The sequence below is a fragment of the Branchiostoma lanceolatum genome, chromosome 17 (assembly GCF_035083965.1).
Source record: "Branchiostoma lanceolatum isolate klBraLanc5 chromosome 17, klBraLanc5.hap2, whole genome shotgun sequence".
Taxonomy (NCBI): Eukaryota; Metazoa; Chordata; class Leptocardii; order Amphioxiformes; family Branchiostomatidae; genus Branchiostoma; species Branchiostoma lanceolatum.
The window spans coordinates 20,063,681-20,089,719 of NC_089738.1; the positions used below are offsets into that span (position 1 = coordinate 20,063,681).

The 26,039-nt window shown below is 45.1% G+C and overlaps 1 protein-coding gene across 5 annotated transcripts; it reads right to left on the reverse strand.

Moving 5' to 3' along the window:
• Nucleotides 1–2,273: 2,273 nt before the first annotated feature.
• On the reverse strand, nt 2,274–25,677 carry LOC136422549 (IQCJ-SCHIP1 readthrough transcript protein-like). 5 transcript variants are annotated; one of them, XM_066410323.1, is made up of 13 exons: nt 25,476–25,677; nt 22,905–23,068; nt 22,194–22,232; nt 20,725–20,835; nt 13,571–13,635; nt 9,776–9,856; nt 9,201–9,441; nt 7,968–8,396; nt 6,192–6,419; nt 4,890–4,970; nt 4,019–4,204; nt 3,298–3,524; nt 2,274–2,902 (listed from the first exon to the last, which is right to left on the reverse strand). In XM_066410323.1, exons 2-13 carry the CDS (start codon nt 23,055–23,057, stop codon nt 2,845–2,847), a joined length of 1,899 nt encoding a protein of 632 aa, XP_066266420.1. In that variant the 5' UTR covers nt 23,058–23,068; nt 25,476–25,677; the 3' UTR covers nt 2,274–2,844. The 5 variants fall into 5 exon arrangements, with proteins under 5 accessions (XP_066266420.1, XP_066266422.1, XP_066266423.1 ...); XM_066410325.1 differs by lacking the exon at nt 25,476–25,677 and adding an exon at nt 25,094–25,113; XM_066410326.1 differs by lacking the exons at nt 22,905–23,068; nt 25,476–25,677 and adding an exon at nt 22,613–22,670.
• Between the last annotated feature and the right edge of the window lie 362 nt (nt 25,678–26,039).

The window sequence follows — 26,039 nt, forward strand, 5'->3', positions numbered from 1 at the left end:
TGCACTTAAAATTACCTTTTTTTTCTGGTTCTACATCCGGGTTACATGATGATGATGAAAAGGAGCCTGCACTTAAAATTACCTTTTTTTTCTGGTTCCACATCCGGGTTACATGATGATGATGATGATGATGATGAAAAGGAGCCTGCACTTGAAATTACACTTTTTTCTGGCCCTACATCCGGGTTAAATGATGATGATGATGATGATTAGGAGCCTGCACTTCAAAAACACTTTTTTTCTGGCTCTACATCCGGGTTACATGATGATGATGATGATGATGATGATGAAAAGGAGCCTGCACTTAAAATTAATTTTTTTCTGGTTCTACATCCGGGTTACATGATGATGATGATGATGATGAAAAGGAGCCTGCATTTGAAATTACCTTTTTTCTGGTTCTACATCCGGGTTACATGATGATGATGATGATGAAAAGGAGCCTGCACTTAAAATTACACTTTTTCTGGCTCTACATCCGGGTTACCTGATGATGATGATGATGAAAAGGAGCCTGCACTTAAAAATACACTTTTTCTGGCTCTACATCCGGGTTACCTGATGATGATGATGATGAAAAGGAGCCTGCACTTAAAATTACACTTTTTTCTGGTTCTACATCCAGGTTACATGATGATGATGATGATGAAAACGAGCCTGCACTTCAAATACACTTTTTCCTGGTTCTACATCCGGGTTACATGATGATGATGATGATGATGAAAAGGAGCCTGCACTTCAATTACACTTTTGTCTGGTTCTACACCCGGGTTATATGATGATGATGATTATGAAAAGGAGCCAGTCACACACACAGTGATACACCCACACACACAATCAACACTCACACTCACACATACACTCACACACATAGACACCCCTACACACATATACATACAACCACACTCAAACATACACGCAGAAACACAAACGGCACTGATTTCAACAAAAGTACATCTTTACTTTGAAAAGGAAGAGTGTAACACGTCTGACAGAACTGCTGACAGTGGCAACAAAAAGAACGGAGGTTTTCTGAGCTGGTAGAACTTCCCGACAGGAAAAACAAAAACACTACAAGAACTGGGATCAATATTCGAGCAGGTCAAGTACAGGGAATAGTCACATGACATCAATGATTGCCTCTGATTGGTTACAAAAATTAGCAGTCTAGATTGGTGCGTTGCCATGACAACACACCAACGGTTTAAGCAATAATCATAATTACAACCGAAACATGAAAACAATGTTATACATTCTTATATATATATTTCTGTGACGCCACGATTCACCATTTCTATCTAGACTAGGTACAAGTAACAAAAGGAAATTGGTCAAACTTTGGCGAATATCCATTCTACAGTACACACAAATTCCCTCCCCAATTATGACACTCTTTCACCTTCCATGATTCTAACGGCCCAAATTAAATAAGTCTGCGTCAACACTAGTATCATACATTGGCAGCATTAATTCTCATTTAATATACAGTTCCATCTACTGGACATTTAACATCATTTGCAGAGTAGCCCGTTACATAAAGCAGGTCGTATCACATCACCTTGATGTGAAAATAATTTTGCCTGAAACAGTTAACAACATTTCATACTGGTTCAGCGAACATTTAACACTTTCTTATAGTGGTGCAGGTTGCCACAACACAGCCTGTTTCAAGGGAAAAGGATAAAACAGTACAGCCAGGGCGTGAACAAGTTTTGGTAACCCTTATAGTGGTGTATCATGCCACAACACAGCCAGGGCAAGTACACGTTTCTGTAACCCTTCTAATGCATGATGCCACAGCACAGCATGTTTTGGAGTTCTGCATTTGACGACTGCGGTCCACATTCAGACAGTTGTTAGTTGTTTACATACATCTACAATTTCCACTCTCCTGTCTGACATGCATTCTTATGTCCATCTCTATGATATAGTAATATATACTATGGCAGAACAAAACCGAGCAGTCCCATCATGCTCTGCTGAAGTAGTCCCATCATGCTCTGCAGCAGTCCCATCATGCTCTGCAGTAGTCCCATGATTCTCAGCAATTTCAATGATTGTTTTGCATTCTGGGTATGCTGCACTGTCAATTGTGTTGCATTCTGGGCAGGCTATATTGTCATTGTGTTGCATTCTGGGTAGGCTGCATTGTTAATCATTGCATTGCATTTTGGGTATGCTGCACTGCTAATTGTGTTGCATTCTGGGTAGGCTGCATTGTTAATCATTGTGTTGCATTCTGGGTCTGCTACACTGTCAATCATTGTGTTGCATTCTGGGTAGGCTGCATTGTTAATCATTGTGTTGCATTCTGGGTCTGCTACACTGTCAATCATTGCATTGCATTTTGGGTATGCTGCACTGCTAATCGTGTTGCATTCTGGGTATGCTGCATTGCATTGTTAGTCATTGTGGTGCATTCTGGGTCTGCTGCATTGTCGATACACATGATACAAGATTTGCACAAGAAAACACTTATTTACAGCAGACTCCTTCACAAGTTCTCTTCCTTAATGCCTGCTGATCTCTCTTATATTCTTTAGTTTGGAAAGCAACTACTAAGACACGAATCAACTGAGCTGTGTGTGCTGGGATCACACATTAATGAGCTGTGTGTGGAGAAACAATGACAAGACCTAAAATCTCAACAACAACAAAACAGCACCTATGTTACTGTACAATAAAAGCTTGTTTGGTCAGTTTTCTGACATCTATTTGGTGCGACCTTGTGGCTGTGTGCTACACGAATACTCCACACTTGCTGCACTGAGTGGCAAAAGTACAATGTAGTTGATTTCCGGTTTCTGACAGGCATGTTGTGTGGTTGGCCGGGCGCTGCGCTGACTAGTTGGCTGGTTTGGGGCTTCCCTTCTGCTGCTGCTCATGCTGTGCGTGCGCTTGTCTGTGGAGAAGAGCAGAACATGGACGGAGTTACGCTCTGTTTGCCATTCCATAGCTTCCAATGGCATGCAAACTTTGTTGATGATTAAGGTGATAAACAGGGGATTCCATAGAGAGTTTCCAATGGCATGCAAACTTTTGTTTAGCAAATAAAGGGCACCTAACAAGGTAATAGGCAGTGGCCTGATAAAGGGCCCCTAACAGATAAGGGTCCCTGTCAGATAAAGGGCCCTGCCAGATAAAGGGCCCTGCCAGATAAAGGGCCCTGCCAGATAAAGGGACCTGCCAGATAAAGGTCCCTAACAGATAAAGGTCCCCTAACAGATAAGGGACCTGCCAGATAAAGGGCCCTGCCAGATAAAGGTCCCCACAGGTTAGTGAGAAAGCTGCAGCGACCTTGTGAGGTCCTCGATGTCCACCAGCATGGAGTCCTGTTCCATCTGCAGCTCGTCCCGCGCCATCAACGCCTGGACCAGCTCCTCGTTCAGACTCTCGATCTCGCAGTGAAGGTCGTTCACGATGACCTGAAGCTGACCTGTCGACATGTTCATCAGGTCGCGCCGCTTCAGCTTGCGCCGCTTCAGGTTCTCACTGATCACCGCCATGCTGGGCGTCGCCGCCACCTGCAGGGGAAACGCACAGGTCAGGTCGGGTCAGGTTGGGTCAGGTTAGGTCAGGTGCCGAGTTAGGTCAGGTCGAGTTAGGTCAGGTCGGGTTAGGTCAGGACAGGTTAGGTCATGTTAGGCCGGGTTGGGTTAGGTCATGTTAGGTCGGGTCAGGTCAGGGCAGGTCAGGTTAGATAGGGTCGGGGCAGGTCAGGATTAGCCTAGTGAAGAGTAGTGAGTGAAAGGGAATGGTACAGACCACATCTGTAGAGTGGGTGATTTAATGAGTGAGAGTGGGTGAGTGAGTGAGAGTGAGTGAGAGTGGGTGAGTGAGTGAGAGTGAGTGAGAGTGAGTGAGTGCGTGAGCGTGTGAGTGAGTGAGTGAGTCAGAGTGGGTGAGTGAGAGTGAGTGAGTGAGCGTGTGAATGAGTGAGTGTGGGTGAGTGAGTAAGTGTGTGAGAGAGCGAGCAAGTGAGTGAGTAAGTGAGTGAGCAGTTGAGAAAGGTACAGACCACATCTGCGACGGGTGACTTCTTCCTGTTCTGCTTCTCGACCTCCATCTGCATCTGGGCCATGGGTTTGGCCATGGCCAGGGCCAGCTGCGCCTCCTTCTTCAGCTCAGCCTCCTTCGTCAGGAAGTCCGTGTCGTCCTCCGCTTCACCGCTGCGCAGCGCCGCCATCTGAGCATCCTCCTTCTTCTGTTACCATGGCAACAGACAACAACATCGTCATCATCATCATTATTTACATCTTAATTATTACTTTCATCATTAACATCACCTTTAACATCATTACAATCAGCAATAACATCATTATTATCACCATCATCATCAACGCCATCATCAAAATCATCAACAAACAACATCGTCATCATCAACATCATTACTATCAGCATTAAAATCAGCAATTATGTCATTGCCTTCTTCTGTAACCATGGCAACAAACAACAACATCGTTGATACGTCGATAACGGTTAGAAATCCAGGTAATAAGATACGCCAAATGACAGTTATTCAACTTCAAGCAAATGGATAAACTTTCAATTTCAACATTTTATCCAGTTGCTCGAGTAACTGTTAGTTGGCACAAGCACATTGTCACCATCATCACTAACATCATCAGTAACATCATTACCATCATCATCATTATTAAATATGGCCGCCTTCAGTCAATATTGACCGTGGGAATATTCTATTTCAACATCATCATTATCAGCATTACCATCATCAATATCATTGCCTTCATCATTAATATCATTACCATCAGCAATACCGTCAGCATCATCTTCATTAATATCATTACCATCAGCACTGATACAGATACAGGGAAGAAATGTTGGCCCATGATAAGAAGGCTGTTAACAGAAAAGGTGTGAGGAGTCACCTTTCTGTTGAACCTCTCGGCCATGGCCAGCACCTTGGACACGTGGGAGTCCCGCACGCTGCCGGCCGTGCGCTCCGAACCCTGCAGGGAGACACACGCGTGGAACTTCTCTTTACTGTAGTCACTTACTGCACATGTACTATATTGTACTGCACATGTACTACACGTTTATGTCATACATGGGCTGCGATTATGTTCCATAGGTTCATCCAGACTAGGGGTGGATACCAGTTTGGCTTAATAAGGTCCAAGTCCAAGTTTAGGTCCGGGACCTGAACCTGGACCTGATCCTGTTCAGTTGATGTTTTATTAGATCAATCATAGAGAATTGACACTGACACGCACAACTATAAATCTTTCTTGGTGAGAAGACTTTCAAGACAAACCGGTGTTTGATATTTGAATGTTGCACTTATCTAGATGCCTTTTTTGTCAGAGGGGAGACTCAAAACACTTATCAGACAAAATAGAAAAATATATTTGTACTTTGTTCAGTTTTTTTTTTACTCAGGTTTTAGGCTTTCAGGTTTTTTGGACTCGGTTCTTGGATGTTATAAAGGTCCGAATCAGGTCCAGCGAACCGGTATCCACCCCTAATCCAGACTGGGTGATATTTTGAACACATTCCGTGTGCACTGATTACAGCAAAAATTTGAATACCGGATTACAATTTTTTAGTTGAGGTCCTAACCTCTTCAACAGGCTTGTGCCTGTGTGTGTAGGTGTGTGCGTGTGCTGCTGTCGGAGTTCAGCTGTGTGGAGGGTTAGGGTGTGTGTGTGTGCCTGTGTGTAGGGTGTGGGTCCGGTTGGTGTGGGGGTGTAAATGTGTACATGTAAGTTGGGGGAATGGTGAAGAGAGACTCACCTTCCCAGCAGGCCGGCTGTCCTGCTCAGCTCTGCCGCCGTCCTCGTCGTGCCCGCTGCTGTCGGAGTTCGGCTGTGTGGGGGGTGTGAGGGTGTGTATGGGGGGTGTGGGTGTTGTGAGGGTGTGTATGGGGGGCTGTTCTCACCTTCCCAGCCGACCGGCTGTCCTGCTCGGCCCTGCCGCCGTCCTCGTCGTGCCCGCTGCTGTCGGAGTTCGGCCGTGTGGAGGGTTAGGGTGTGTGTGTGTGAGGGTGTGTATGGGGGGCTGTTCTCACCTTCCCTGCAGGCCGACTCTCCTGCTCAGCTTTGTCCTCGACATGCCCGCTGCTGTCGGAGTTCGGCTGTGTGGGTGTTGTGAGGGTGTGTATGGGGGGGGCTATGTTCTCACCTTTGGGTGTTGTGGGGGTGTGTATGGGGGGGGGGGGGCTATGTTCTCACCTTCCCAGCAGGCCGACTCTCCTGCTCAGCTTTGTCCTCGTCGTGTCCGCTGCTGTCGGAGTTCGGCTCGTTGACGAAGCAGATCTGCAGGTTCATGCCGGTCTGCAGGCGGGTCGACAGCGGAGGCTTCCCGCGGGGGAACAGCTCGCTGCTGCTGCTGCTGTCGCTGTCCTCAAACGGCCCCATGGCCAGCTTCCGTCTGATCTCCTCGCGGCTGTTTCTCTGGGCCTGAAAATGGTAGAACAGAATCTCATCATACAGAACAGGACAGAACTTTCACTAGAACTTTCATCATACAGAACAGGACAGAATTTTCATCATACAGAACAGGACAGAAATTTCATCATACAGAACAGGACAGAACTTTCATCATACAGAACAGGACAGAACTTTCAACATACAGAACAGGACAGAACTTTCATCATACAGAACAGGACAGAACTTTCAACAGAACTTTCAGCATACAGAACAGGACAGAACTTTCACCAGAACTTTCACCATACAGAACAGGACAGAACTTTCACCAGAACTTTCACCATACAGAACAGGACAGAACTTTCATCATGCCTCTCAACTGTCCCTGTGGACCTGGCGATCAAAGAACAGAATCTCATCATACAGAACAGGCCAGAACTTTCACCATACAGAACAGGACAGAACTTTCATCAAGCCTCTCCGCTGTTCCTCTGGGCCTGGCGATCATAGAACAGAATCTGATCATACAGAACAAGACAGAACTTTCACCAGAACTTTCAGCATACAGAACAGGACAGAACTTTCAACAGAACTTTCACCATACAGAACAGGACAGAACTTTTACCAGAACTTTCAGCATACAGAACAGGACAGAACTTTCACCAGAACTTTCACCATACAGAACAGGACAGAACTTTCAGCATAAAGAAAAGGACAGAACTTTCAGCATACAGAACAGGACAGAACTTTCAGCATACAGAACAGGACAGAACTTTCACCAGAACTTTCAGCATACAGAACAGGACAGAACTTTCAGCATACAGAACAGGACAGAACTTTCAGCATACAGAACAGGACAGAACTTTCAGCATACAGAACAGGACAGAACTTTCAACAGAACTTTCAGCATACAGACCAGGACAGAACTTTCACCAGAACTTTCACCATACAGAACAGGACAGAACTTTCACCAGAACTTTCACCATACAGAACAGGACAGAACTTTCATCATGCCTCTCAACTGTCCCTGTGGACCTGGCGATCAAAGAACAGAATCTCATCATACAGAACAGGACAGAACTTTCACCATACAGAACAGGACAGAACTTTCATTAAACAGAACAGGACAGAACTTTCACCATACAGAACAGGACAGAACTTTCACTAAAGAGAACAGGACAGAACTTTCATCATGCCTCTCGGCTGTTCCTCTGGGCCTGACGATCATAGAACAGAATCTCAACATACAGAACAGTACAGAACTTTCAACAGAACTTTCACCATACAGAACAGGACAGAACTTTCACTAAACAGAACAACTTCTGTTTGATCTAGCGGCTGTTCCTCTGGGCCTGACAATCATAGAACAGAACTTTCACCAGACAGAACAGGATAGAATTTGATGATAAGTTAATCAACCTACCGTTGCCGGGTCTGTCTCTCAGTCACCGTTAGTTGGTTGATAAGTTAGTTAACTGGTTGTTTGGTTCGTTAACTGATTGATGAGTTAACTGTCCTTGTTGATTAGTTAACTGGTTGTTTGGTTGGTTAGTTAACTTGTTGATATGTTAATTAACCTACCGTTGCCGGGTCCGTCTCCCTGTCCTCTGCCTCCTTGGTGACCTTCTCCAGATGCGCCTCCAGCGAGGCCCAGTCCAAGGTCGGCAGCGATGCCTCCACGTTATAAACATCGAAACTTCCCGCGGCGTCGGGAGATTCGTCCATGTTGGAATCTGAGTCGGGCTGTCCGGCGTCGTTTTGTCTGTTGTTCGTTTCCGTACTTCTAGTCCAGGCCTGGTTCTTGTTCTGTTGTGTTTCAGACGCGTGGTCCGTGGAGCTCAGCTGGTTCAGTTGGTTCAACTCCTCCGCGAAGCTGAGGCTGTTGACGGTGCCGATGGGAGGCGGGGAGTTCTGGTACAGACGGAAGTACTCCTCCTCTTCCTCCTCCTCCCCATCCTCGTAGTCTGGGATGATGTCGGACCCGGGAGAGATCTTCTCCTGCTCCGCTTCCTACAGCCAACAGCACAACAGACAGGATGTAAGGAACACAGAAGATCACTGAACAAAAAAGAACTGGAAGTTCTGCTGCATTCCCAAGGTCACATACCAGGGGGCCCAAAATCGTCTCTCCATCACCTATCTACATACCAAATTTAATCATAATCCATTCAGAGGTTCTTGAGTTATGCTGACAACAACTATCTGGGAACATAAACAACCAACAGCGCAAGTTACAGTGCTGGTAGCCTACTGATTGATACTCATCCAGACTATCAACAACAAGAATAGCGCTGACTGGTCAGAGGTAAGCAGGAGGCTGTGTATGGGGAGTCTCCCAACACACATCTTTCACCACAGCGGGAGGCTGTGTATGGGGAGTCTCCCAACACACATCTTTCACCACAGCGGGAGGCTGTGTATGGGGAGTCTCCCAACACACATCTTTAACCACAGCGGGAGGCTGTGTATGGGGAGTCTCCCAACACACATCTTTCACCACAGCAGGAGGCTGTGTATGGGGAGTCTCCCAACACACATCTTTCTCCACAGCAGGAGGCTGTGTATGGGGAGTCCCCCAACATACTTCTTTCAACACAGAAGGAGGCTGTGTATGGGGAGCCTCCCAACACACATCTTTCACCGCAGTGGGAGGCTGTATATGGCAAATAATGCTGCTACAACAATCAAGGAATACAAATACGTATACTGCAAAACTACATGGTCCATCCTACAATAATCACTTAAGAGAGGTATTAGATGGGAGTCTTTAAGGAGGAGGGAGAGTATCTTTAAGGAAGAGTGAGGATTTCTTACCGGGAAGTCTTCCACAGAAGTTGGCAGCGACTCCCCTTCTGACTCTATCCCATCATCCTTTGAGAGGTCGGTGTTTGATCCGACTGACATGGCGGCCAGGCTATCCGTGTCGCTGGGGTCAGAGGTCGGCACTGGGCCGTACGGAGCGAAAAGGTCATCGGTGGCGAGGAGGTCATCACTTAGGTCACGCCGCTTTCCAAGCTCCTTTCTTCGCTTGTATGCACGCCAGGCACGCTGGATCCTGCAATCAATAACCAATAATCAATATCCAATAATCAATAACCAATAAGCAATATCCAATAATCAATGACCAACAATCAATACCTCACATCAGGCACGCTGGATCCTGTAATAAAAAATCAACAATCGATAGTCAATACCATCAGGCACACTGGTTTCTGCCATCAATTAACGGTTCATGACCCGCCTATTCCTCGATGAATATGGTGTCATAAGGCCTGGTCATTTGCTATAACTAATGAATGAAATCGTCGTTCAGTAGAAAATATCCAGGGTAAGTTTAGTATAAAGGGACTCAGGAAAGAGAAGAAAAGTTCCTTAGGTGAGAGACTTACGTGATGATTCTCCACTTGTAGAAGCGGGAGCGGTTCTTTCGGATGGAGGCGTTGTCTTCATACTGCACTGACAGGTGGTGGCTGAAAAACAAGGGAACCTTCAGTTCATTTTTTTACGCATGCACATACACTCACTCACTCCCTCATGCATGCATGCACACACATGCACGCACGCTCACTCATGCACACATGCACGCATGGGCGCTCACTCGCACACGCTCACTCATGCACACATGCACGCACACACACTCGTGCACATACATGTATGCACACACAAACACTCACTCATGCACACACTCTCACTTGCTCCCTTGCACTTACTCTCTCTCTCTCTCTCTCTCTGTCTTTCAAACTGTTAGTTACTTCTCCTTATCTGACTGACTCACTCAGTCTCACTTTTTTCAAATGGAAACCTTTAATTGTGTTTGCTAAAGACAGGAATGTGTGTGAAGGTGTGTGTGAGTGTGTGTGTGTGTGAGAGTGTGTGTGTGTGTGTGTGAGTGTGTGAGAGTGTGTGTGTGTGTGATAGTGCGTGTGACTGTGTGAGTGTGTGAGAGAGAGAGAGATCTAGAGTGTGTGTGCTGAGGCAGTGTTGACAGACTGCTGACACACATGGGGCCATTTCACCCCTCCCTGCTGCCCCGAGGCTTCTGCACCACAACCTGCCTTCCTGACTGGCTGGGTGATTTTCCCACCTCCGGCCCCACGCATGCATTATTCATAACAGAGCCACTGCCAGGAAACAACACCAAAGTTCCATGTTTCCATTGTAGGTACCTGTGCTTGGTACAGTTGATTGTGCAAGTGGAACATGCTGTTTCAATTCAGACCTCAACCATTATAAATTACATTATACAGTAGAAGCCACTTAATTGCACCTCGGATAAACGCACATTCCATTTAACTGCACTGAATCCCAAAATCCCAAACCGGTTCCCATTCACTGCATTGTTAGTGACTCCGCATATCTGCACCGCGCATTGTGACCGATGCCGGATAACTGCACCAAAATTTTTCAAAAATCCTTGACAAGTTAACTAAAATGAGCCGATAAGTGCCTATGTAGAGGCACAATACCGCCAATATGACTAACAAAGAAAGGTGGTCTCCATTGACAATCACGTTGATAGCGATCGTATGGGAGGTCCCGATCTGAACCACTATTATTGCTTGCCTGTATTATATTGTCTCATCTCTCACACTGTGGAAACCACATGGGAAAACACACTCCAGGAAGCTGACCTTCCCAAGGACTATCTCAAGGGACACAGGGATTGAGTTGGAGGACTTGGGAGCAGCCATGTCAGACAGACTGATGTGGGCCTCGGTTGTACAAGGGCTCGCCCCGTCCTCTGCTGCAGAGGTCGACGGATGATGATGATGATTATACAGTATTATCTATGATAACTATTATTTTTATACGCATGAATTATCAGATGAATGGTTACAAGAGTGACTAGATTAAGATCCATCAACAGCACAATTGTGCCCAAGCCAAAGAACATGTGCCCTAACCATAGCATTTTGGGGTGTGCTAGTTTCACATATCAATGTGTTACTTCAATCCTTCTTGTCATCCTAGATATCTTTCTTTTCCCCATGTTTGTTCATTAATTTTGTTTATTAAAATTCACCACACACATGTGGATGGGGTGGTAATGCCTTTTCTAGCTCTCACCCCAGAAACACAAACATCAAATATAGGTAATATTCATTTCAAACTGTAAAAGAATAATAACTAAGCGTAATCCAACATATTGCACACATTTACCACACAACAACATAATTAAACGCTAAATGAATATATTGAAACGATTTATAATCAGCAAGCTACCGCAGTCTAAATGCATTGTTATGAAGATTCAGGCGTTACCATTATATATTATGGCCTCCCATCCACAGTGTATCACTGTATGTTCACAGAGTCAGGGAACGTCACAAATTCACTTACAAACACAACAAACGATTGCCGGCCTTCAAACTTACAGCAGACCACACATAGGCAATCATTTTTTCTTTTTGACCGATTAAAAACAGCTCATAAAATCAATCATTAATGACATGGATTTCTAACGACTCTGATACAAGCTACTCCTATCTGGTAATGACTATGTCCACCTTTTGCCATAATATAAGCTAGACTAGATTTTGTTAATATAATTCATTTATAAAACAAAATATTCTTTGTATTATTGATATAATTTTGAGTCATTTATTTTTTTATTTATTTATTTCTTTCTTTGTTGACTAAGCATTTGTTATATTTCCAAATGACCCCTCGACACCCCTCCCAACTTGACCTCTATGAAAAGCAGCCCTGATGGCCAAAAAGAGAAATTTCGAGTGTAAATGAAGGCACAAACAAAAAACCAAAAAAACAGACCAACAAAGACTTCTGTCTAGAAATACAATAATATAGCTGAAGTTCAGGCTTATATATTGTCCTCCTGGCCAGAACTGCTACTGTATTACCAACAATAGGAGCCACTCTTCATGTTTCTCACCATATTGATTTTATGCCAGTGAGATGGATGGTGTCAAGTTACGCCGTTTGCCGCAGAAAAAGGCAATCTGCGTCACGGATCATATTACATATTCAGCGGGTTTACGTCATATAGAGTCCCCAGGGACACATGTAACCAACATGTAACCAACAGGCCCGACATATGGAGTCTCTGGGACACATGTAACTAGCAAAATATAGCCTGACATTGTTGTAATAAGTCCAAACGATGGCAGCTAACTTATTAACCATTCCTGTGATAACAGCTAACTTATAAACCATTCCTGTGGTGACAACTTGGAATGTTGATGAAGAACTGTGATATTGCAAAATTTGTTGGGTATTTGCTTAATATGTCTTATAATTGTAATGTTTCATTTTTGTTATATTTTATCTATCATATATCTGTGTTCCCGTGACCTCCTCAAACTGGACCTCTGGGAAGAGCAGTCAAGGCCAACAGGGAACTCCAGTCTAAATAAAGAAACAGTATTAATTAATTGATTGATTGGTTCATTGTGGTGGCAGCTAACATCCAGCTAACTTTATGAGGTAGCAGCTAACTTCCTGCGGTCGTTTTTTGTCCAGAGAAGCTCTCCTAAGCCTAATGGCTCCATGGCTCAGCGCCTTTCCTGCCAGACCGTGCCACGTAGCAGGGATCGATTTTTGCGGAGCCTCGGCAGCAGCTATTTGTTAAGCTGTCAGCGTAAGGGGAGCTTCATGGACTTGGCATCGAGAAATGGGCAGCGAGAGAAGTCTTCTGCCAATAACCAGCCCTGCAGTCATCCATCACCTGTCCTGCAGTACTGAAAGCTTCCTGCAGCTTAGAAACTGCTGCAGAAGACACCCCTGCAGCTCATTTCTGATGTCTAGACGAAACTGCTGCAGGAGACCTTCCCGCAGCTCATTCATGTCTGATGTCTGAGGAAACTGCTGCAGGAGACCTTCCTGCAGCTCATGTCTGATGTCTAAACGAAACTGCTGCAGGAAACCTTCCCGCAGCTCATTCATGTCTGATGTCTGAGGAAACTGCTGCAGGAGACCTTCCTGCAGCTCATGGCTGATGTCTGAGGAAACTGCTGCAGGAGACCTTCCTGCAGCTCATTTCTGCAGAAACTGCTGCAGGAGACCTTCCTGCAGCTCATGGCTGATGAAGCCCATTTTTTTGTGTGTCTGAGGAAACTGTCAAAAAAGCTGATGTATATGCAGGTGTGTTTGTGTCTGTTTTGTTTTTGTAGTTTTGTTCGTGTGTTTGTGTTCGAGGCAACTGATAAACAGAAAGTAAAACTTACTTCTCAACCAGCAATTCTCCCTCCTCCACCTGTTTCAGTGCTTTCTTCAGTCTCTTGGCCTCCTCCTGGGCAACAACACAAACGCACAACAATCAGTTCCTTCGTTATAACAGTCTCCTGGGCAACAACACAAACGCACAACAATCAGTTTCTTCGTTATAACAGTCTCCTGGGCAACAACACAAACGCACAACAATCAGTTCCTTCGTTATAACAGCCTCCTGGGCAACAACACAAACGCACAACAATCAGTTCCTTCGTTATAACAGTCTCCTGGGCAACAACACAAACGCACAACAATCAGTTCCTTCGTTATAACAGTCTCCTGGGCAACAACACAAACGCACAACAATCAGTTCCTTCGTTATAACAGTCTCCTGGGCAACAACACAAACGCACAACAATCAGTTCCTTCGTTATAACAGTCTCCTGGGCAACAACACAAACGCACAACAATCAGTTCCTTCGTTATAACAGTCTCCTGGACAACAACACAAACGCACAACAATCAGTTCCTTCGTTATAACAGTCTCCTGGGCAACAACACAAACGCACAACAATCAGTTCCTTCGTTATAACAGTCTCCTGGGCAACAACACAAACACACAACAATCAGTTCCTTCGTTATAACAGTCTCCTGATCAACAACACAAACACACAACAATCAGTTTCTTCGCTATAACAGCCTCCTGGGCAACAACACAAACGCACAACAATCAGTTCCTTCGCTATAACAGCCTCCTGGGCAACAACACAAACACACAACAATCAGTTCCTTCGTTATAACAGTCTCCTGGGCAACAACACAAACGCACAACAATCAGTTCCTTCGTTATAACAGTCTCCTGGGCAACAACACAAACACACAACAATCAGTTCCTTCGTTATAACAGTCTCCTGGGCAACAACACAAACACACAACAATCAGTTCCTTCGTTATAACAGTCTCCTGGGCAACAACACAAACGCACAACAATCAGTTCCTTCGTTATAACAGTCTCCTGGGCAACAACACAAACGCACAACAATCAGTTCCTTCGTTATAACAGTCTCCTGGGCAACAACACAAACGCACAACAATCAGTTCCTTCGTTATAACAGTCTCCTGGGCAACAACACAAACGCACAACAATCAGTTCCTTCGTTATAACAGTCTCCTGGGCAACAACACAAACGCACAACAATCAGTTCCTTCGTTATAACAGTCTCCTGGGCAACAACACAAACGCACAACAATCAGTTCCTTCGTTATAACAGTCTCCTGGGCAACAACACAAACGCACAACAATCAGTTCCTTCGTTATAGCAGTCTCCTGGGCAACAACACAAACGCACAACAATCAGTTCCTTCGTTATAACAGTCTCCTGGGCAACAACACAAACGCACAACAATCAGTTCCTTCGTTATAACAGTCTCCTGGGCAACAACACAAACGCACAACAATCAGTTCCTTCGTTATAACAGTCTCCTGGGCAACAACACAAACGCACAACAATCAGTTCCTTCGTTATAACAGTCTCCTGGGCAACAACACAAACGCACAACAATCAGTTCCTTCGTTATAACAGTCTCCTGGGCAACAACACAAACGCACAACAATCAGTTCCTTCGTTATAACAGTCTCCTGGGCAACAACACAAACGCACAACAATCAGTTCCTTCGTTATAACAGTCTCCTGGGCAACAACACAGGTCAGTTCCTTACCCTCCTCCTGGGCTACAGAACAAACACACATCAGTTTCTTACTAGTGGGCTCAAATAAAGTTCTAAACAGGAACTAGGCGGCTACAGTGCCTTTTCTGAAGATGTTCCGTGAGTGTGTACGGTTGGCTTGAGGTTGTCCTTACAGGGCTCGAAATTCAGTTTTGGGAATAGGTGCACTGGTGCACCCAACTTAAAAAATTGGGTGCACCAAAAAATTTTGGGTGCACCACATAAAATAAAGTAGAATGTAACTATTGTAAGCAAAACCTAATGACAAACCTTTCTGTTCCTCTTCATGCGCGTTTGGCACGCGATCTCGGCACGCAGTTTTGAAGCTTTCAAAATCGAAATTAACTCAAATTCTAACATCAAAATCTTAAACAAGTACAACAACAAAGATTTTATTATTTTCTTACACTTAGATGTCAAGAATATGCTGTCTACTAGTGTGCAGTGATACCTTACACATTAAGCCGTACAAAAATATTTGGGTGCACCAGTGCACCCACAGTAAAAAATTAGGTGCACAGCTCCAAAAATGGGTGCACTGGGTGCACATGCACCCAGTATTTCGAGCCCTGCCTTACTATTTGCCAGTTTCTTACTAGTAGTGATAACACTCTTGTGCAACAACACGTCAGTTCCTACGTGAGTGTGTACGGTTGGCTTGAGGTTGTCCTTACTACTTTCCAGTTTCTTACTAGTAGTGATAACACTCTTGTGCAACAACACGTCAGTTCCTTACCCAAACATGTCTAAGGTTCAGGCACAGGGAAAGGACTGATCATGACGTGCATCAACTCTATTAACAGTCCGCCTCCCCCAAGGGACCCGTCCCCGAACATGTATAATCCTATATGGCTCCAACGAGACATGTCCTCCCGGAACATGCATAATTTACGGTGTCAATGAACCTATCTGTGTTGACTCGGGATATCATCTTACAAACATTTATATCTACTGGGGATATCATTTTACAAACACAAATATATCTGCTGGGGATATCATCTTACAAACACACATATATCTGCTGTGGATATCATCTTAGAAACACACAATGTATATCTGCTGGGGATATCATCTTACAAACACACAATGGCATACATGTATATCTGCTTTGGATATCATCTTAAAAAAACAATGTGTATCTGCTGGGGATATCATCTTACAAACAGACATATATCTGCTGTGGATATCATCTTACAAACACACATAATTCTGCTGGGGATATCATCTTACAAACACACAAGTTGTCATACATGTATATCTGCTTTGGATATCATCTTAAAAAAACAATGTATATCTGCTGGGGATATCATCTTACAAACAGACATATATCTGCTGTGGATATCATCTTACAAACACACATATCTGCTTGTGATATCATCTTACAAACACACACATATCTGCTCGAGATATCACCTTACAAACACACACATATCTGCTTGAGATACCATGTTACAAACACACACATATCTGCTTGAGATACCATGTTACAAACACACACATATCTGCTTGGGAAGTAAGCTTGATACTCATGATTAGCGTCACTTGATTGTAACACGACAATATCAAAGACCTATGGTAGCCCTCATTGTTTTAGTGATTAAGATGTTAAGTTTTAAGGGATACCTCTATTTTTTTTTTTCTATGTTTAATAGTTGTTGCCATGCCAAGCCCCCCCACCAGTACTCTGCTGTCATCTGCAGGGCCCCTCCCACCAATAAATACACTATGGAACACCCCCCCCCCCCACCAGTACTCTATGGAACTCCCTCCCAGTATTCTATAGAACTCCATTCCAGTATTCTATAGAATTCCCTCCCAGGATTCTATGGAACTCCATTCCAGTATTCTATAGAACTCCCACACAGTATTCTATAGAACTCCCTCACAGTATTCTATAGAACTCCCTCACAGTATTCTATGGAACTCCCTCCCACCAGGAGTATTTGGAGGGATTTTTACCTGCTTTTCGCTCCTGCGCAGGTTGACGGAGAAACCCATCCTGGAGCAGGCTCTCACATCCGGAGCAGTTAGCACACAATCAGCACACAATCAGCACACAATCAGCACACAATCCGCACACAATCCGCACACCACAGCAGGTGCTAAATCCAGGGACAGGAGGATTTTCAGGCCGGGGTAAGCGGGACGGGGGGCCGGCACACAGCACTGCGTAGCAGGCCAGCAAACCCGACTGTGGCGTCACAGCCTTCCGATGTGATGTAATATGCAGGGGCCGGCCCAATTGAATTATGGCCATGTGCGGCTGAGATTGATTTTGCATTAGGCTGGTGCCAGGATGGCGGGAGGGGAGGGGGCCCATTATGCACGCCGCGCTCCGACTCAGGAATCGTGCCGCGGCATTAATGCACACCGGCAGCGATCACGCACTCCATCGCCCCGGGAAACGGCTTCCAGACGCCTCCCCGGTAACGGCGGAACACGTCAGCCGGGAGTGGAATATAGAACAGGCAGGCGGCAATCCATCACCCTCCAGCCGCGCGGGGCCTCTCATGAATTATGCAACGGCAGGGGGGCTGCAAAGGGGCCATTAAATAACACGGGCCATTTCATAACACTGGGGCCATCGAATAACAAAGGGGCCATTCTACAACACTGGGGCCATTACACAACACTAGGAGTTACTCAATTCAACGGCACAGGAAACCTGTTTATGTGCAGGGGCCATTCTATAACATTGGGGATGTTCTATAACATTGGGGCCATTCTATAACATTGGGGACATTCTATAACACAGGGGCCATTCTGTAACACAGGGGCCATTCTATAACACAGGGGCCATTCTATAACACAGGGGCCATTCTATAACACAGGGGCCATTCTATAACACAGGGGCCATTCTATAACACTGGTGCCATTCTATAACACAGGGGGCATTCTATAACATTGGGGCCATTCTATAACACAGGGGCCATTCTATAAAACTGGGGCCATTCTATAACACAGGGGCCATTCTATAACACAGGGGCCATTCTATAACACAGGGGCCATTCTATAACACAGGGGCCATTCTATAACACTGGGGCCATTCTATAGCACAGGGGCCATTCTATAACACAGGGGCCATTCTATAACACAGGGGCCATTCTATAACACAGGGGCCATTCTATAACACAGGGGCCATTCTATAACACAGGGGCCATTCTATAACACAGGGGCCATTCTATAACACTGGGGCCATTCTATAGCACAGGGGGCATTCTATAACACAAGGGCCATTCTATAACACAGGGGCCATTCTACAAGACAGGGGCCATTCTATAACACAGGGGCCATTCTGCAACACAGCTTATCCTATAACACGGGCCGTTCTACAACACACCAGCCTGGGTTACATCCTGGGTCATAGCCTGGGTTACATGCTGGGCCATACCCTGGGTTATATCCTGCTGACTACACTTTAAAAGACCCGCCTGGGTTACATCCTGGGTTATATTCTGCTTTGGATATTATGCTAAAAATTGCTGACTTGTTGGAAAATTGAACGCTTTTTGTGGTAACGTGTAAACTTAAATTTCATGCCACTTGGGTGGCTCATGAAGGGGCATCAAAAGTTCAACACCCAGAATAATCAATAGAGGCTCCTACTTCATACTGACAATACACCGCCTGAATTTGTAAGGAGTACGCACACTTTGGCAGTGCAGTGCTGTGCATAGGCACACTTTAGGTAGTTGCTTTAGCCTGGCAATTTGTGTATATCTTGGGGTCTGACTACTCTGGCTACCCCGAAGCCTGTACCCTTGTCCGGCTACCCTCTCTCCACACACGTCGATGCAGCCGAACTATATCGCCAGTTTCTACCACCCGTAAGAGAGTGCATCAGCAACCGCCGTACGCGTTCATCGAACCAACTGAACCTGCAGCGCTGTAGAACGGACTGTTGCAGAGACAGCGCCATTCCCCATATGACCCGACTGAGGAACAATTCATGACGTTACTACCTGTTTTACGACGAGTGCATAGAAATAACGTTTGTAATCGCTCTGTCTTGAATGTAACAAATTCGATATACTTGCTTTTATAACTACATGTACGTTGCAAAATGTTGCTCTTTTAACTTTAGTTGTTTCTCCTTTTAAATAAGTCATTAGATATTATGACATTCTGTAAAGTCTGACCCCAATTGAGTCTGTAGACCGCTAAGGTCGGATTGTGATGTGATCGCAAAATGTGAACGCAAATAAAACCATTCATATATAGAAGCAGATGGAAGATGTTTCATGAGTGCATAGCATATGAGCAGCTCCCCCTGGCAGTTGGCAGGTGAACAGCAGCTGAGCTTTGTGACCACGTCAGAAGCAACATTTACCAGCGGTAACTAAGCCTTTTTGGCTAAAAATAGCTAGTTAAACACAGTCCACTAGTAAACTACCAGTTAATATGTAGTTAACGAGTTCTAGTACTAACCTGGACAGACTGGGCCCATATGCTTACTAGTTAATAGGTTAGTAACTAACATGATCAAACTGTGTCTACTAGTTAACAATACGTTAATAATTAGTTAATAATTTAGTAACTAGCCTGTTCTAGCTGTGTCTATTAGTTAACAACAAGTTGATAACAAGTTCTTAAGTTAGTAACTAACCTGGTCAAACTGAGCCAACTTGTTAACTAGTTATTAAGTTGCAGTGCTTAACTAGTCAAACTGGGCCCATTTGTTAAGTAGTTGATAAGATATCAATAGCTAACCTGGTCAAACTGGGCCCATGTGTAACCTAGTTAATAATTAAGTAACTAATCTGGTCGAGATGGACCCACTTGCTACCTAGTTGATAAGCTATCAGTAACTAACCAGGTCAAACTGGGCACTAGTTGATAAGTTAGTAGCTAACCTGGTCGAACTGGGTGCATTTTTTCACCTAGTTAACAAATCAATAACTAGCTGATAAGTTAGTAGCTAACCTGGTCGAACTGGGCCCAAAGCAGGCTTATGTACGCCTTCCTGGCCAGGTGGCTGCGGAAGTGTTACCTAGTTAGTGACTAGTTAATAAGTTAGTAACTAACCTGGTCGAACTGGGCCCAGAGCAGGTTGATGTATGCCTTCCTGGCCAGGTGGCTGCGGAAGTGTTAGCTAGTTAGTGACTAGTTAATGAGTTATCAGCAACTAACCTGGTCGAACTGGGCCCAGAGCAGGTTGATGTATGCCTTCCTGGCCAGGTGGCTGCGGAAGTATTAGCTAGTTAGTGACTAGTTAATGAGTTATCAGCAACTAACCTGGTCGAACTGGGCCCAGAGAAGGTTGATGAACGCCTTCCTGGCCAGGTGGCTGCGGAAGTGTTAGCTAGTTAGTGACTAGTTAATAAGTTAGTAACTAACCTGGTCGAACTGGGCCCAGAGCAGGTTGATGTATGCCTTCCTGGCCAGGTGGCTGCGGAAGTGTTAGCTAGTTAGTGACTAGTTAATAAGTTAGTAACTAACCTGGTCAAACTGGGCCCAGAGCAGGTTGATGTATGCCTTCCTGGCCAGGTGACCGCGGAAGTGTTTCTGGAGCACGATCGCCGCCCTCTCCTCACGCGTCAAGTTGTCAACCTGACGGAACAAACACGACAAGTAAACACAACATGTCAACACAACAATCAAGCAGAACAAACAAGTGGATACAGAAGAATCAACCTTCGTACAAGTATATGGATAATTCAACATATGGATTCTAACATATCACTTACACTACTACAACTTGCAAGGTCTAAACATTCTGATATATAACTTACAGTGATGGATGTCCCTCGAAACGTCCGGAATTAAATCTCCGAAATTTTTCCAGTTGTAGAGTTTGAATTGTCTTTATATATTCTTTGATATATTTACGTATTTGTACACAGTAGGTCGTTTCCTTTTAGAATGTAGCTGAATTTATCTTTAGGATGGAATGTTTCAAATTGAGCTGAGCAACCGGAAAGAAGTTGAACAGCTTTGAGTGTTTATCACCATATCGTGAATCAGGGCTGTCTCCAGCTTAAATTTTTCTTTGTGTCCCACTCATTGTTTGGGAACTAATGTTTTTGATTTTCAATGTTGAATCTGTCATTCTAAGCTTACAAAAATACATTATTTCCATTAGTTTTAGGTCATGAAATTTTATATTTTGGGACAGACAGGTTTGATATTTTTCCTGTCCTAACGGTGCACGCACCAGTTCTTCCGCGACAGTGGTCCATGGTAGTCCGCGACAAAAAAGGGACGAAAGGGTTTCGAGGGTCTGGGTTTGAGTTCACATTTCTCAAAATGTGCTTCGAACTGACATTAGATACTAACATGGCCGAAAAGCGTATGAATTGGTGTGTTTTGGGTGGAAATTGCGTTTCGATCCGAGCCTTACTTCCGGATATCCATACGCGTTGAAGGTAAACTGCCCAGTCGACCCCGATTGACCTTTGTTGCGTTCTTTCGGCCGTGTTGCATTACCTCGCGCGTCGGGTTATTGTGAAAATCACAGTGGTAGGATTTTCTTTATAATGGGCTTGATTATACCTTGGAGTTTTCTCTTTCTGACACTAACAGTCATTTTCGTGTCAAAAAATTTTGTGATGTATTTAGTTCCACGGGAAAATGCCAAATTTTGCGCCTCATTTTTGACGGAAAAATACTTTTTCCCTCTTATATTTACTAACATTACAAAGGTTGAAGAAACCGAAACTCGGGTTTTCTTGTAGCTAGAGGGATAGCCTTCATTCCCATTCACAGTTGTTTTGGCTCAGAAGTATTTCCTGGAAGAGACCGTCGCTAGACTTAGGGGTGTGCAAACTCGAATTGAGACCCAAAATAAACTAGGGGGTGCCCCCCTAACAAGCAAATTTCCTGGGACGGAAGGACGGGTCCTGGAGACAGCCCTGTCGTGAACTGTCCATGCTAAAGTGAAGTTCATGTTCAACCTCATTTGAACCTACCTTTGGTAAGACGCTTGCAGCTAACCTGGAGTCGACGGCCTGAAGGTGGAACAGAGAGCAGTTTGTCATGATACAGGCACAAAGAGAGATCAGTACTGGAGCTTCGAATTCAATGCACACAAAAATCATCAGTATACTCGATTATAAAGTTGAATACTTTACTTCGCTTGCCAGGCAATTATATTTAATCGCTCGAGTCTCATGTTCCTAGGGTCACATGCTCAGCGTAATTGAATCACTTCTGAAGAACTTCCACTAAGAGTGACTGAAATTTGAGGTGAGCTTACCTACATGCTCTCCCTGGTTTTCTTGTCGCTGCGTAACCCCTAACCTCTAACCTGTGACCTTACCTGCATGCTCTCCCTGGTTCTTCCCCTCCTGTCACTGCATAACCCCTAACCTCTGACCTGTGACCTTACCTGCATGCTCTCCCTGGTTCTCCTCCTCCTGTCGCTGCGTACCCCTAACCTCTGACCTGTGACCTTACCTGCATGCTCTGCCTGGTTCTCCTGTCGCTGCATAACCCCTGACCTCTGACCTTACCTAACTGCATAACCCCTAACTTCTTACCTTACCTCACTGAGTAACCCCTATCCTCTGACATGTGACCTTACCTGCATGCTCTCCCTGGTTCTCCTCCTGTCAATGTGTAACCCTAACCCATAACCTTACCTCATTGAGTAACCTCTAACCTATGACCTGTGACCTTACCTGCATGCTCTCCCTGGTTCTCCTCCTCCTGTCGCTGCGTAAGGCCTCGTAACTGGGACACTCCAGGGTGGAGTCTGTGCTGGTGTTGAGGATGAGGTTGGCATTGTCAGGCACGTTGTACGCAAGGTGGTCGTTCTTCATGTTTTTGCTCATGATGGTGTCATCTGCAAACAAACAGGGAAATCGTACTGTTGGAACAGTAAGGCAGATACAGCGGCTCACATGATCACATAGTTAGGCAGATTTGTATGATTACTGATGAAGAGCATTTCACAACAAACACTGTTCCGCAATATTGCTGTCCCTTCAGTAAAACATGCCTCAATCGTCGGTGAATCTTAACAGATCTTCTAAGACAACAACTGTCATCGAGTATCGTGGGCTCAAAGAAAGGGAAAATTGTTTGCCAGTAAAACACAAGTAGACTTGATATTTGACTTCTGTTAAGCGAATTGTGACACGACACCGGATGCAGAAATGGTGGCCGCGGCACATGACTATGCTCTACAGACTAGAAAGTCAGGCGTTTTGCATTTTCAGCAGCGCAAATTTCACCAATGACTAGGGGTGGATACCTGTTCGCTGGACCTGATTCAGACCTTTATAACATTCAAGAACTGAGTCCAAAAAAACCTGAAAGCCTAAAACCTGAGTCCAAAAAAAAACTGAACAAAGTACTATTTTGTTTGATAAAAAGTGTTTTGAGTCTCCCCTCTGACAAAAAAGGCATTCAAAATAAGTACAACATTCAAATATCAAACACTGGTTTGTCTTGAAAGTCTTCTCACCAAGAAACTTTTATGGTCGTGCTTGTCAGTATTAATTCTCTATGCTTAATATTGGCCAAATAAAACAAAACATCAACTGGACAGGATCTGATCAGGTCCAGGTTCAGGTCCGGACCTGAACCTAAATCTCTGGACCTAAACTTGGACTTGGACCTTATTAAGCCAAACCGGTATCCACCCCTACCAATGACACTCCAGTCAGTAGGAAAAGATCTGAACACGATTCTGCAATGGCCAAACAAATCACAGCCACGGTGCCTCGATGAGCAGCGTATAGCCCAGTTTCGAGTCCCCCCTGCATGCACAACATGTGGGCTTACAGCTACGGCATCTCCAGCTCACCCCTTGCATACACAACGAACAGAAGATGGCACTGCAGATGTAATGCTAACCCCATCAGCTCAATAACGGCGGCCGGGAGGCTGGTCAGGAATGGGTAATGACTGCATGGGGCAGGGCAGGGCTGGGAGGGCGACGCTGGGGTCTGTGAAGTTCAAGTGTACCCGGCCCTGGTTGGCCCGACCGTGTGGGTGAGCCGAGCCCCTACGATAGACCGGTACGTTACCATAACAACAGTGTGTTGAAGCACCACAATTATGTGTTCATCTGCAAGCATCAATCAGAAGCTCCACCTAGTGGCTCCAGGACAAACTTCAGCTTATGTTTGTTTGTTTGTTTTCACCTCCCAGTGTGATTTTGAGAATTTTTGATGTGCCAAAAGGTTCTGTCCATGTCATAAACACCCCCTCCCCATAAACACCCCCCTTGTCACCCCCCTCGAATAAACACCCCCCATAATCACCCCCTCTCATAAACACCCCCCATAATCACCCCCTACTAACCCTCCTCCATAATACTGTATCTAACCTCCTTGAAATGCCTAATACGTTTTTCATGGCCAACCTTATCAAAACAACAAGTCATGATCCACTGGTTATCATAACAACGTACTTCCCTGGATGCTCCCCTGGCTATTGAAATATGTACTTCTTGTTTCTTCCACTGTAACTTTATGTTCACTGTTTTCACAGTCACCTCTGTACCGTGAACTTATCATCACTGTGAAAAAAACGGATGAAAAAAAAACTGTTGTTACTATCAATGATTCCTTCACACATCAGTTCTGTAAATCACTTGCCACCACCGTGAAGTTAAAGTTCAGTGAAAAATTATGTCCATTTCCTTACACTGTGAAATTTTGCTACTGTGAAGATTAAGTGAATTACAGTATGTAACAGCAAGGAGGTTAAAATAGGACCTCGTTGGTAACAGTTACTTCTTTTTTTGCTGATACATGCTGATGATTATAACGTCATCCCTAGTTCTACATCTGTAGACAACAACAGAACACAAAACAGGTCCGGGCGGAAATGGTGGCCTTAATTGGGGAGTCTGACTCACTGTGCCCGGGATCACGTATTCAGGGCGCTGCCTGCCGGGCCGCAGCTCCAGACCAGGGTTGGACCTTGGTACACGGCCGGAGTCTCGGGCAGGTTTGTTGGTTATTACTCCGTACAGAGAGCAGAAATCGGGCCAGCCTCGCGCCAGCCGTGCCCGGTCGCATCACTTCCGGGTTAACCCTCCTGTGCCCATGGCGGCCGCGCACTCAGTAACTCCGTCTGTCTGACACAGCCACAACTCCGTCCCCGTTCCGGACCCACTAGCCATCGTCCTCAACACGCTCCCTCACTCCCTCTATCCTGTTCACTGGGTTAACCTCGGTCTGTGTGTCAGCCCTACCCCCCCCCCTCCACTGCCGTACTGCCCCCCTAAACTGACTCACCTGGATCAGAAACGCGTCCAGACGGATCCCTGCGTCCCCCCAGCGGCCATCAGGGTCCTACAGCACTCACGGACGGGAAAGCACACGGAACACGGATCCTCGCGCCAAACTACGGGACAAATCTTACTAATCTCTCCACTAAAAATCACAGAAACTGTGTCAAGATGGCGACACTGCTCTCGTTCACAGGATACTTCATCAGACCCTGGGGACGAGACTTCTGCGGCGTAGTTAGGCAAAATGTCACCCTGGTATTCTCATACATCTCGCTAGAGGCCGTCAGTGAGCTTTCTGTGTTTGTCAGAGAGGCTCTGCTGCAGTACGGAAAGATGTCGTTTGAGAGCATTACTAATGCGACAGCTATCATAATCATGTAGATGAATTCCACTTTGTGATGAATTGTCCAACTTATAGCAAAGAGAGAGATATGCTTTTACAGACTATTACTACTAAAACAAACTTCTCCCTATCTGGTACACAGAGCGATATTTTCTATGTACTGTTGTCATGTCCGACTCCTATATCCATGTACATAGGTCAATTTCTCCATAAATCATTCGAAAA